Source organism: Pituophis catenifer, unplaced genomic scaffold (assembly GCF_029215685.1).
Source record: "Pituophis catenifer annectens isolate HBS135680 unplaced genomic scaffold, rPitCat1.0.hap2 SCAF_6, whole genome shotgun sequence".
Lineage (NCBI taxonomy): Eukaryota > Metazoa > Chordata > Lepidosauria > Squamata > Colubridae > Pituophis > Pituophis catenifer.
This window is the reverse complement of record NW_027256886.1, coordinates 7,124,327-7,137,802: the sequence shown is the minus strand read 5'-3', so window position 1 is coordinate 7,137,802 and position 13,476 is coordinate 7,124,327. Positions and strand designations below refer to the sequence as shown.

The following is a 13,476-nucleotide window of genomic DNA, read 5'->3' as shown; positions in this document are numbered from 1 at the left end:
TAGATCAGGTGTGGTGAACAATGGCCCCCTTTATGACTTGTGGACTTCAACTCCCAGAATTCCTGAGCCAGGAATTCTGGGAGTTGAAGTCCACAAGTCATAAAGGGAGCCATCATTCTCCACCCCTGACCTAGATGTTGAGTTTACAGTAGGGGAAAAAAAAACAATTTAATGCTGAGTAAGATGCAAATGGATGAATTTTTAGATTGTTTATTTTTTACAAGGCTAAGCATAATCATGTGTAAACTGCAGTTGAGGCCTACTCTATATTCCATTTTGTATTCAGGCCTATCAAGGGTGAAATGCTGCCGGATTGTACCGAATCGCCCGGTCTGGTAGCGATCTTGGCTGTTGGTTCGGCAATCCGGTAGCAACGGGGGAGTGAAGCTCCGCCCACCTGCCCGGGTGTCATTACTTCCTGGTTTTAACCAGGAAGTAATGTGTTTTTACCTTCTGTGCATGTGCAGAATGTTTTGTGCATGCGCAGAAGGTCTGCGCACGTATGTGACGCACACAGACGGTGCATGGACTTTTGAACCGATAAGCAAGGTAAGTAGATTTCACCCCTGAGGCCTATGTGCAATTGTCTGAGAAATCATTGTTTTATAATTTTATGAGCAATGGCCCATGAGGTTGTGGGTTGTCTCGGTTTGCGCTAAAATCACTCCTTGTGGGTTTTTTTTTTTTTAAATTTGATTTATATGCCGCCCTTCTCCGGAGACTCAGGGCGGCTTACAATGCGTTAAGCAATAGCCTTCATTCTTTTGTATATTTTTACAAAGTCAGCTTATTGCCCCCACAAACTGGGTCCTCATTTCACCTACCTTAGAAAGGATGAAAGGCTGAGTCAACCTTGAGCCTGGCGAGATTCGAATTTACTAATTGCAGACAACTGGAGTTAAATTACAATGCATTAGTCTGCTGAGCTATCCAGGCTCAGCATAAATTTATTAATTTGAAATCAATAACAGAAAGACAAGATCAAGATAGATTGCATTTAAGCAATACAGGAACAGTTGTCACTTCTTTCTGAATGACATACAGGTACAGATAGTTTTCGCTCACTTATTGTCAGGCGCAAAAACAGGAACACTCACTGAGTTCAAAGCACAGAAAAATGTATTATCATTTCCTCCACACAAGAATCTAATCAACTAATGGTGAAAGTTAAATTGGCGCTAGATAAGGGTCCATGGAATTCATGGAGGGGTGGACATAGGTCTTTTGTGGCTGTGCAATGATTCCAAACTTATGACGTGTTTAACCCTACCTTCCAGCTCAGCCTGCTCATCTTTCACATCTATAGCTCCTATCAGGACTTGTGCTATTGATTTCAAAGTCCTTCTGCCAATTTTGAAAACCCTTAAAATACATTTGCAGGCTACTCATTAAACAATAAGCTAACCAAGTCAGTTGTACCTGCATAATATGCTACTCAAGGCTGACACTAACTCAATATCTTGAGAGCCTTGGTGGTACAGGGGTTTAAGGTACCCTGTTATTAAGCTTATTAAGACCAGCTGCCTGCAATTACTGCAGGGTTCGAATCTCGCCAAGGCTCAAGGTTGACTCAGCCTTCCATCCTTTCTAAGGTAGGTGAAATGAGGACCCAGTTGTGGGGGCAATAAGCTGACTTTGTATAAATATACAAAAGGATGAAGGCTATTGCTGAGCACATTGTAAGCCGCCCTGAGTCTTCGGAGAAGGGCGGCATATAAATCAAATTAAAAAAAAAAATATCTAATGCATATGCCACTGAGTAAATGTGTTATGGAAATACGGTCTCTGTTGACCATTTTTACTGATGAATAGAATAGAATAGAATAGAATAGAATAGAATAGAATAGAATAGAATAGAATAGAATAGAATAGAATAGAATAGAATAGAATAGAATTCTTTATTGGCCAAGTGTGATTGGACACAGAAGGAATTTGTCTTTGGTGCATAGACTCTCGGTGTACATAAAAAGAAAAGATACATTCGTCAAGAATCATAAGGTAACAACACTTAATGATAGTCATAGGATACAAATAAGCAATCCGGAAACAATCAATATCAATATAAATCGTAAGGATACAAGCAGCAAAGTTTACAGTCACACAGTCATAGTGGAAGGAGATGGGTGATAGGAATGATGAGAAGAGTAATAGTAATAGTAATGTAGCCTTAGCGAATAATTTGATAGTGTTGAAGGAGGACTTATTTTAGCACATGCACTCAAAAGCCTGATTGGGCTTATTATCCAGGGAGGTCTTATTTTTGGGGAAATAGGGTATGTTTTTCAAATGATTTCCAGACCATGCATCACTCTAAGATTATATATAAACTATGCTCTCCATATAAGAATATTTATACAATATTCTTGGTTACAATTTATACGGAACTTAAACTAAAATCAACATATAAATGCAGATATTATTATTTTTTCCATGAAAAGCTTTTTAACGTGCTTTTTAATGTGCTGATGGTGTAGGAAACAAAGACAAAAAGCTTGGCAAGAGGTCATATTTGGGCTTCCCTGGGCATGACTTTGATCCTGAGGAAACCTCCGGGAAAGGTTGTATTATGAGTTTTCCATGTCTTCCTTGGTCAGGCAAGGGATGGTCAAGAAAGTTGGCACCAGGAGCTTGGAGGACATCGTGCTCACCCAGAATTGGAATGCAATGGACAAAGTCCACGCTGCTACGATGGAAAGAATGATGGGTGGTGAATGAATCTTGGTCTTCTGAGGATCCGCTTTCTTCCCTTTTACACGCAGTGTCATTAGACCTGTGATGATGGTGGCGGCAACGACAGTCAAATTTAGGAAACCTCCTATAGGGCCGTCGGTGGTAATCATCTGGTCTATGAGGAAAAGGTCTGGGAAGTGGAGGCCCAGGAGGCGGTTGTGGATATTTACTAGGAGGAAAATGATGGGGACCCCCAGGAGGAGGAGAAGGGTACTGAGGTCCTGGAGGAGGGGGAATGCCAGGATGTTCCTCTTGGGTCTGTTCAGACTTATGGCTGCCCCTGGGACCTGCAGGACTTGCTTGATAAGTATCATAGATTTCACAGGAGTCTACTACAATCACATCTGGGGCTCCTGACTCTTTAACTATTCGTCCTACGCAAAATCCCAGATTCTACAGAGAAAAAGGAAATGATAACAGTTGAGATGAATTTTGTAAATTTGACATCTCTCTCTCTTTCTCTCTCCCTATCTCTCTGCCTCTCTCAGTCATCCTCCTTGATTTATGACCACAACTGAGTCCAGCATTTCTGTTGTTAAGCAAGATGGTTGTTAAGCGAGTCATGACCAATTTTATAACCATTTTTGCAATAGAACGCATTGCAGTTGTTAACTGCATCATGTGGTCTTTAAACAAATCCAGCTTTCCCCATTGACTTTGCTTCTCAGAAGCTGGCTAAGAAGGTCATAAATGATGATCACGTGATCCAGGGATGCTATAACCATTGGACATACATGCCAGATACCAAGCAACCAAATGTTGGTTGTAAGTGTGAGGACTGGTTGTAAGTCACATTTTTCAGTGTTGTTATAACTTTGAATGGTCACCAAATGAATGGTTGTAAGTTGAGGACTCTCTCTCTCTCTCTCTCTCTCTCTCTCTCTCTCTCTCTCTCTCTCTCTCTCTCTCTCTCTCTTTGTCTGTCTATTCATCCATCCATCCATCCATCTCTCTACCCATCCATCCATCCATCCATCCATCCATCCATCCATCCATCTCTCCATCTCTCCATCCATCTATCCATGCATTTCTCCATCCATCCATCCATTCATCTCTCCATCCATCCATCTATCTCTCCATCCATCTATCCATCCATTTCTCCATCCACCCATCCATCTATCTCTCCATCCATTTCTCCATCCATTCATCTCTCCATCCATCCATCCCTCCATCTCTCCATCCCTCCATCCCTCCCTCTCTCCCTCCCTCCATCTCTCCATCCATCTATCCACACACGTGTACAAACACACGTTACAGTTTTATAATGTTTAAATCTGTTACACCATTAAGAAATAAAAAATGTCAACAGTTTAATAATAAAATTAGGCATTTTCCTCTGAAAATTTCCTCTTCTTCCTCTCTGTGCAACTGATGTCTTCCTAGTCTTTCCTCTCTCCTCCCTTCCCCTTTCCTTGTTCCCCAAGGACCCACCTTCCCACCCTAATCTTTTCCTGAAAACAAGAGAAACTTAATCTGAGGAAGGAATAAGCATGGGAATTTATAAGTTTCCTTTCAAGAGTATTTAATTACACCTTGTAACTTATCACACCATATTGTATATGTTACATCTTCTTATATCATAGAACACTGTTTCTCAATCTTAGCCCTTTCAAGACCTGATCGGGGAATTTTGGGAGTTGAAGTCCACGCATTTTAACATTGCTAAGGTTTTTGAGAATCACTGCTGCAGGAAATGCTGTGCTACCTCTCAGTTTTGCTCACAATTTAAAACTGAGATAACAAAACTGTGATGGAATAAAAAGGTCAATGGGGCCAGAACAAAAGTGTAATCTAATGTCACTGATAAAAAAAAATGCATTGAATTAATTAAATAAATACAGTTAAGATGATAGAAAAGGGAAAGTCACCCTCAAGTTAAGGTTGATCCCTGGGGACTAAACAAACATAACCCTGCAGTTTTCTTGACAACATGACAATAGTGGGTGTGACATTTTCTTCTACTAGGTTATTTTTCAGTTTCCCAAGTCAGCTCGGGAATTAAGGTCTCCCATCAAAATACTAACCAGATTTGATTACGCTTAGCTTCTGAGCCTGAGAAAGCTAGGCAATATTTTTCCTTTATGCTGCTAAAAAAATCTGATAAAATGTCAATTTTTCTAGGAGTTTTGGAAACCACACACACACACAAAGCCTCTTGGTATGCCCAAGATTGTGCAGAAATGGGGAAATTGCAGTTCTCCTCAAATTACTGAATTACAATTCCCATCACAGCAGCCTTTCTTCGTTTATACAATATATTTATAAGGCTTGACTGCAACAATTTTAACAGGTGAACAACAATAAAAACAGACTGTAATAATTATGGGGCTCCTTATTAAATCAGTATCTACATCTGCTATTCTTCCCTTTAGCAGCTATAGTTTAAGTAAAGTTTAAAGGCTTTTCTCTCCAAGGCATACGTATCAATCCACTGATCCTTGTTACTGAGATACATTTGAGGATCTATAATAGATCCTGAAAACCTCTATATAGCAATTGTCTATTTACTTCCTACAGTTTGTTAGCCAAACTACTTTTGCATATATTATCTCCACTCACAGCTTTTCCATCAGGCAGGAATTCACATTGGGAAACACTTGTTGGGTCGGTGTTTCTTGGGCATCTTGTCTCTTTTATGGTGAATTCAACAATGAATACCGTACGGTCGGCCACCTGCATAAAATAAACAAAACAGGGATCAAATTATATCCAACTTTTCCAATATTGTAGTTCACTTTGGCGTTCGCATCTAAGGATGACTGCAGGGCGGACGTAATTTTTTTGATTAAAATTTTCACCTAGGAAAGTTTTAGAAAAATCAGGCTATTCCACCAGGGTCTGTTCAGAATTAAATCAGAATAATCCTAGGCATAAGATAATGGAGGAGGAAAGAGGACTAAAGATGCCCATTCTCGACACTGCTAGTACAATAATGATGTCCGCTTTGGAAGCCATATTAGGCCGGAAGCTTCCATGCTGCCACCTTCTCATGTGTGGGAAAGTAGGAGGGGGGATTTAGTAGAGAGGTTGCCTGTAGACATAATGGCATTCTTCCTGTCAGTCAAGGTCAGGGAGATCCTGCACCTGGTCAGAGTGATGTTTCAAGATGGGACGGCGGTTGATTGGAGCATGTGATCGACTGAGGACTGAGGGGATGGTTTGGGGTTTTTTGATTTACTGAGGAAAAACCTGGACCTCTCAGATTCGGGTTTTCCCAGATGTGCCAGTTTACCTATTCTGGTAAATAGAACTCTGAAAATGCTTGCTTCAGAGTCTTTACTTGGAGCTGGGTTTTTTTCTGGAGCGCTGACAAATGACACTACGAAAGGGCTTTAATACAGTTAAAGGTAAAGGTTCCCCTCGCACATATGTGCTAGTCGTTCCCGATTCTAGGGGGCGGTGCTCATCTCCGTTTCAAAGCCGAAGAGCCAGCGCTGTCCGAAGACGTCTCCGTGGTCATGTGGCTGGCATGACTCAACGCCAAAGGTGCATGGAACGCTGCTACCTTCCCACCAAAGGTGGTCCCTATTTTTCTACTTGCATTTTTTACATGCTTTTGAACTGCTAGGTTGGCAGAAGCCGGGACAAGTAACGGGAGCTCACCCCATTACGCGGCACTAGGGATTCGAACCGCTGAACTGCTGACTTTTCGATCGACAAGCTCAGTGTCTTAGCCACTGAGCCACCGCATCCCCTTTAATACAGTTAAGAGATGGGTTAAACTTGATATGTGTTCCATTCATAAAAATAGCAACTATAAGAATAACACTTTTAAGAAGGAAGGAAGGAAGGAAGGAAGGAAGGAAGGAAGGAAGGAAGGAAGGAAGGAAGGAAGGAAAAGAGAATAGTGAAAGGTGCTTAAGTAGAATTGATTTAAACCATTTTCCACTGCTGGTCCTTTCCTTCCTGATATCTTGGGAAATAATTTTTTACATAAGCCTACAGATCCAAGAGGAGAACACGGATACATACTGCGCTGAAAACTTTCTGGACTTTCTCCACCTTGAAATAATTTGACTCATTGCTCTCTAGTCTGTATTTCTCTAAAATCTTGTTGGCTTCTTCGGTGTGCTTCTCAGTGTCCTCTAGAACTGTTACTCTTACAGGGCAACGCTTGCATTCATATATTTTTGGTGGAACTGTAAAAAAAAAAAAGCACCATTATCAACGCTGCATTGATCTGAGTTGCCTTCACACATTAAAGCTGGAGCAAATTAGTAAAAAGTAATCTTCCCATGTAATCTTTAAATGCTAAAGTCCTCAAAAAATTTCCCTTTTAAATTTTTGATGTCAGCTAAGTGATAATATCTATTACCACATTGTTTCTGCCACCAAAAATTAAAAATTCAAAAGTCTCATGTTCGGCAGCCAAAACATTTTCCTCCTCTATGGTAAGATGGGATATTAAGTTTTCTAGTAGAATTTCTATTTATTTATTTTATTTAGGTATTTATAAAATTTATTGGCTGCCCATCTTACTATAGGGTATCTCTGGACAGTTTATAGATGTATAAAATCTAAAACATAAAAACACTAAAAGACAAAACATTAAAACCAAAGGCACATGAGGAGGGCAGGAGGGGAGCTGGGATCTATTAATACTCAATCAACCACCTCTATTGCGCTGTTCCCCCATTGCAGTGGTGGGTTTCAAATTTTTTTACTACCGGTTCTGTGGGTGTGGCTTGGGTGGCGTGGCATGGCTTGGTGGGTGTGGCAGAGGACGGATACTGTAAAATCTCCATTCCCACCCCACTCCAGGGGAAGGATACTGTAAAATCTCCATTCCCACCCTACTTCAGGGGAAGGATACTGCAAAATCCCCATTTCCTCCCGATCAGCTGGGACTCTGGAGGCAGAGAATAGATGGGGGCGGGGCCAGTCAGAATTTTTACTACCGGTTCTCTGAACTATCCAAAATTTCCGCTACCGGTTCTCCAAAACTGGTCAGAACCTGCTGAAACCCACCTCTGCCCCACTGGGACCCCCAAGCTGACTGGCAAAGCCATGTCTTTAGATAGGAGGGTTGGAACCAACTTCACATTGGGGGTGGGTGGGGGGACACAAGATATTCCAGAGGGCAGGAACCATAGCAGAAAAGGCCCTTCTCCTAGACCCGTGATGGCGAACCTATGGCACGCGTGCCACAGGTGGCACGTGGAGCCATATCGGAGGGCATGCCAGCATTGTCCTAGCTGAGCTCCAACGTGCATGCGTGCCGGTCAGCTAATTTTCAGGCCTTCCGGGCCCACTGGAAGTCGGGAAACAGGCTGTTTCCGGCCTCCAGAGGGCCTCCAGGGATGTGTGGAAGGCCGTTTTCACCCTCCCCAGGCTCCAAGAAAGCCTCTGGAGCCTGGGGAGGGTGAAAAACGGGCCTACCGGGCCCAACGTGCCATCACGTGCCAAAAGCGTGGGGGCGTGGGGGGGGCTGTAGTGCATTGAATTATGGGTGTGGGCATGCGGACGCGCGACACCCCCATGCTCCCCATGCTTTTGGCACACGACGGCAAAAAGGTTAGCCATCACTGTCCTAGACTCTGCCAGCTGGAATACTTGGGCTGACGGGACCCGCAGCATGCCTCCTCTGCCAGCATGAGTGGGACGGGCTAGTCCCAGTGGGTGAAACGGTCCCTCAAGTAACCTGGATTATCTATTAGTTAATAGGTTAATAGTCATCTGAGGTTGTGCAGATGAACTGGTGAAGTATTGAGAGAAGCACATAAAAGCTGTCCTCCATGTTTATCTGTGTCCAGGGGTATCCATGGAAAAGGATCTGATAAATATGACTATAAAAATATGGTTTTGAACAGGCAGTTTCATCCACCATCTTGATTTTTTTGAACCTCCTGTTACCTCTTTCTATAACCTCAAATCCTGACTCACTCTTATCTCTGCCTTTCCCCAAACTGCAGTTGGATGCCTTGCCTTGTTTCATGCATCTATACATTTAGACGATAATTCCTGACTGTCTGCCTAGCTCTTCCTTCCTTCCTTCCTTCCTTCCTTCCTTCCTTCCTTCCTTCCTTCCTTCCTTCCTTCCTTCCTTCCTTCCTTCTTTTTCTCTCTCTCCCTCTCCCTCCCTCCCCCTTCCTTCCTTCCTTCCTTCCTTCCTTCCTTCCTTCCTTTTTTCTCTCTCCCCCTTCCTTCCTTCTCTCCCTCCTGCCCTGCCTTCCTCTTTCTTTCTTTCTTTCTTTCTTTCTTTCTTTCTTTCTTTCTTTCTTTCTTTCTTTCTTTCTTTCTTTCTTTCTTTCTTTCTTTCTTTCTTCCTTCCTTCCTTTCTTTCTTTCTTTCTTTCTTTCTTTCTTTTATCTATCTATCTATCTATCTATCTATCTATCTATCTATCTATCTAATTTAAAACTGAAAAAAACGATTAAGGAAAGTGGCATTTGTTATGGACGTGCAGACTTATCATCATCCTCTGCAAAATCGGAAGCACCAGACTTTTACCCCAAACTTTTTCTAGCAGACAAGATTGTACATTTTCCAAAAGTGCATAGCCTACATAGCCATCTAGGTCACTGAGATGTTTCTTTATCTGATTCCGACTTGTAATTTAGAAGAACGTGAATACCTGGACTGACAGTGCAGTTGTACGCATACAGCAGTTTTCTTTGGGAAAGTTCATTTATATACAGAACAGCCTTACATTGTCCCAAATCCTGGAAAAAGACACAAGAAAAGGCATCAGTTCCAAGTTGTATTTTAGGGAAAGGCAAAAGGTCTTGAGTAGAAGTTGACTCCTAGCAATGTCTTGGCCACGACCCTGGAAAGTTCTTGTCTGGAAGAAACATGAAGAAAATAGGAAGTGTGCACCTCATGAGCCAAGGCAACACAATGCTAATTCATTAGCTTCCAAATGGTTAGATAATGTAATTGAGACACTGAGCAGGGAGGCCTGGTGTGCTGTGGTCTATAGGGGCATGAAGAGTCGTACTTGATTTAGCGACTGAACAACAAACAACAAAAAATACTTCTAAAACATGCAGATGATATTAGAATTAGAATTTTTTTTATTGGCCAAGTGTGATTGGATACACAAGGAATTTGTCTTGGTGCATAGGCTCTCAGTGTACATAAAAGAAAAGATACATTCATCAAGAATCATAAGGTACAACACTTAATGATAGTCATAGGGTACAAATAAGCAATCTGGAAACAATATCAATGTAAATCATTAGGATACAAGCAACAAAATTACAGTCATACAGTCATCAGTGGGAGGAGATGGGTGGTAGGAACGACGAGAAGATTAATAATAGTGCAGACTTAGTGAATAGTTTGACAGTGTTGAGGGAATTATTTATTTAGCAGAGTGATGGTGTTCGGGAAAAAACTGTCCTTGTGTCTAGTTGTTCTGGTGTGCAGTGTTCTATAGCGTCGTTTTGAGGGTAGGAGTTGAAACAGTTTATGTCCAGGATGTGAGGGGTCTCCGCTGGGGAGTATAAATGTGGAGAACTTTGGGGCCTCACCCAAGAAAATCCCTTTTCTAAACCTTAGTATTTGTGGGTGGGATTATGTGGCAGTACAAATAATGTGCTAACGTCACATTTCTGTTGGTTTGTGGTTACACAAGCAGGACTTTTCACAGAAGTATACGTCAAATAGTTAATGTTTAGAAAGAATAGAGATGGACATTACTTGCCGTTATACTTAAGAATGGTCGCTGCTCACAGGATGACCAATGTTTTCTGGATATTACAGGACATGGCGTTTCCAAGACATCCAAAGTTAGGTATGCTATGGATGTGTTTTCCTGAAGTGGGGAAAAAAAGAGCAAGATGGAAGAAAAATCAGGCATGTTCTGCTGAAGATGTTCATTAAAAAAAGAGAGAGATAAATTTTCATTTTCAAAAACTGGCTCACCATCTACACACCATCTGCACATTATAATGTGGATCTTGAACCACAGCAGTGAAAATCAGTATTGCTCATTTCCAGCAATAAACCAGATAAATCTAAGTGCTAAGAGCAATAGCACTTAGATTTATATACCACTTCATATTGGTTTACATCTCTCTCTAAGTGGCTTACAGAATCAGCATATTTCCCCCAACCATCTGGGTCCTCATTTTACGGACCTCAGAAGCAGAGGTGGTATTCAGCCGGTTTGTACCAGTTTGGACGAACTGGTAGCGGCGACTGCGGGTGGGGTGGGCCTACCCACCTGCCCGCCCGCCTGGACTTAATGCCGTCCTATTTAGCCATGTTTTTGAGGCCGGGTGCATGCGTGGAAGGCATGCATGCAAGCAAAGCACATGCGTGAAAGGCTGGGTGCATGTGTGGATGGTGCACGCAGCGAACCGGTGGTAAGAATATTGGAAACCCACTGCTGCTCGGAAGGATGGAAGGCTGAGTGAAACCTGAGACATTCAGAATCGAACTTCTGAAGTGAGCAGTAAGTTAGTAAGTTGCCTGGCCTGTCGGACCTGTAAACATAGTGATTGGACCGTGGTCCATTGCCCAGAGACAATGCCCAATTAAGTCCCACTGGACACGAGAAACTCCTTGAGCAAAATCCCTTTATTGATGCACAACAACAGGTCGCCTCCAAGCAAAGAAGAGGAGCCCCCAACAGCGTCATACATAGCTTTTTTTCATTTTTCACAGGAAACAAGCAAAGTGTTGCAATTGGTTACTTGCTAATGTGCAGGCGGACTTGATTAATTAAATCCCACAATGTTTGAGGTGTGTATTTTAGGATGCTAATGAGGCTTTCTGGGGCAAAAGGGCTGGTCTTGAGGCTTTCCCGAATCTTGCAGAACTTGACACTTGATGCTGCTTTGGCTATTTCGAGTTAACACCTTACTGTGTTCCTTCGTTTTGGGACCTCATCTTCCTGAAATGGTGACCATAGTGGCTGGGACAACATCAGTGGTGGGATTCTACCAGTTCAGACCGGTTTGGCCGAACTGGTAGTTCTCAATTCCTGCTGAGAACAAACCGGTTCTCTGTTGCTGTAAAAGTGGTCCCTCCCGCCCGCCCTGGGTTATACCGACCTTTATTTCTGCTTCTGAAGCACAGCTGATCAGGGGCGGCAGATTGAATTGGCCCTCCTCAGCTGTTTTCCTTGCTCCTTTCCTTGTTTGCAATGTGGAAGTTCAATTTTATGGAAACTGTGCACGCACGCACTCAGCGAACCGGTTGTTCAACCGGTAGGATCCCACCCCTGGACAACATCCTCTTGAAACTGCAACCAAACTTGCTCTTAATTTTCTCTTCCTTCAGGCCGATGCAATGCAAAGCTCAGCTTTCCAACAGAGGCTGTCTCATGGCAACCAGGTGCTATTCTGTAAGCAGGGACTCTTTTCGCGATCCTGTAAGGGGCACTCTGGTTTTTAAGGAAGCGCCACAGACTCCACGAACTGATGGAGCAGGCAAATCTTTGGGCTGGCTGAGCGGGAAGCAGGCCTCGGCCTACCACCTGCAACAGCCCCCAATGGACCGATAGCTTCTCCTGCCTGGCTTTGGTTTCCCTTGGGTGGCTGAGTGGCTGGATTGGGAGCAGATGAAGGCACGCAGATGAAGACTGGATGGGGGAGATGGGGCAGGTATCGCTGCAGTGTACCTGTGGTTGGTTGTAAAGGTAAACAACTGCAGAGGCACTGCAGCAGCCTTAACTTTGAAACCTGGTTATAAGTAGATTTTGGGAGGGGGGAGGGTTGTAACTTTGATGTAACTTTGACTGGCCGCTAAGCAACCGGTCCTAAGTCAAAGACTACCTGTATTGTAGTGTAACTGTGATTTTAAATGTGAAAAATGTTAAATAAAAATTATTTAAAAAACAACAAAAAAGACTACCTATATTGTTTGTTCCCCCCCCCCAAATAGATGGATGGAAAATAAGAGATTCTAGGTTTCTCCGCATTCATTGTGGCATATGTTATATTTGTACTTCAAAATGAAGCACATTTTAAAATTAAGTCCAAGTAAGTTTATGAGCGCCACCAGTTTTTTTAAAAAAACATTTTAAAAAAAGTTTTTTAAAAGTGCCATTTAAAAAAAACAAAAACAAAACCCATAACAACTCCTAAGTAACACAAAGAAGTACTTCCAAAATGATCACACGATGCAGTCAAATAATGATTCACCTGTTTGCATTAAATCAGAGAATTATGACAGGCATGGACTCCATGCTGGAACAACCAGTGCAGTGGTGGGTTCTAACCGGCTTTACTACCGGTTCTCTTTGTCACATGCTTTGTGCGCGATCGCCGTTGGGAATCTGCCCAGCTGAGGTGCGGCAATCCACTCTGTCGCACCTATCAGCTGGGCTAAAAAAGAAGAAATAAAACGTAAGAATAACGCGGGGGCGGGTAGGAGGGCCCAGCTCCTGGACAAAGAGAACTGGTTTGGTGACGTCAGATTGTCACCGCTACCGGCTTGGCCAAACCGGGAGGAACCGGGAGGAGCCCACCACTGAACCAGTGAGGAGCCACCCACAGCTGCGGTACTTACCAGGTGTTGGTAATGAGCATCAGCAACCCGGAACAGGGCAAAAATGTAGCCTTCTTTGCGATATTGATTGATTAAATTCAGGGCCACCTCTGCATCATTCTCTATTCTTGTATCATTGCAGTCTTCAGGGACCATCAGGGCACGGCAGGATGTGGTCCATGCCACAATAAATAGAGCACAGGCTAGCAATTTCATTTGGGCTGTGCGATGGATTAATCCGCTTAAGCCACCGGACTGGAGCTCTTTTGAGCTGATATTAAAAAGTCAATTCCATAAACGCGTTTATGT

The 13,476-nt window shown here is 42.9% G+C and overlaps 1 protein-coding gene across 1 annotated transcript; it reads right to left on the bottom strand.

The window, feature by feature from the left end:
- Window positions 1-2,416: 2,416 nt before the first annotated feature.
- On the bottom strand, window positions 2,417-13,422 carry LOC139318572 (histidine-rich glycoprotein-like). Its single transcript, XM_070946065.1, has 6 exons — window positions 13,189-13,422; window positions 10,376-10,486; window positions 9,305-9,392; window positions 6,703-6,869; window positions 5,290-5,403; window positions 2,417-3,123 (listed from the first exon to the last, which is right to left on the bottom strand). Exons 1-6 carry the CDS (start codon window positions 13,381-13,383, stop codon window positions 2,455-2,457), a joined length of 1,344 nt encoding a protein of 447 aa, XP_070802166.1. The 5' UTR covers window positions 13,384-13,422; the 3' UTR covers window positions 2,417-2,454.
- Window positions 13,423-13,476: the final 54 nt, after the last annotated feature.

What these genes read in the sequence shown, in the direction of transcription:
- LOC139318572 (XM_070946065.1), bottom strand. Translation starts at nt 13,383, where the DNA reads ATGAAATTGCTAGCCTGTGCTCTATTTATTGTGGCATGGACCACATCC. An exon ending in CAACTGCACTGTCAGTCCAG is followed by an intron (nt 6,870 to 9,304) that starts GTATTCACGTTC and finishes TTTTTTTTACAG; the next exon opens with TTCCACCAAAAATATATGAA. An exon ending in TCCTGCCTGATGGAAAAGCT is followed by an intron (nt 3,124 to 5,289) that starts GTGAGTGGAGAT and finishes TTTTCTCTGTAG; the next exon opens with AATCTGGGATTTTGCGTAGG.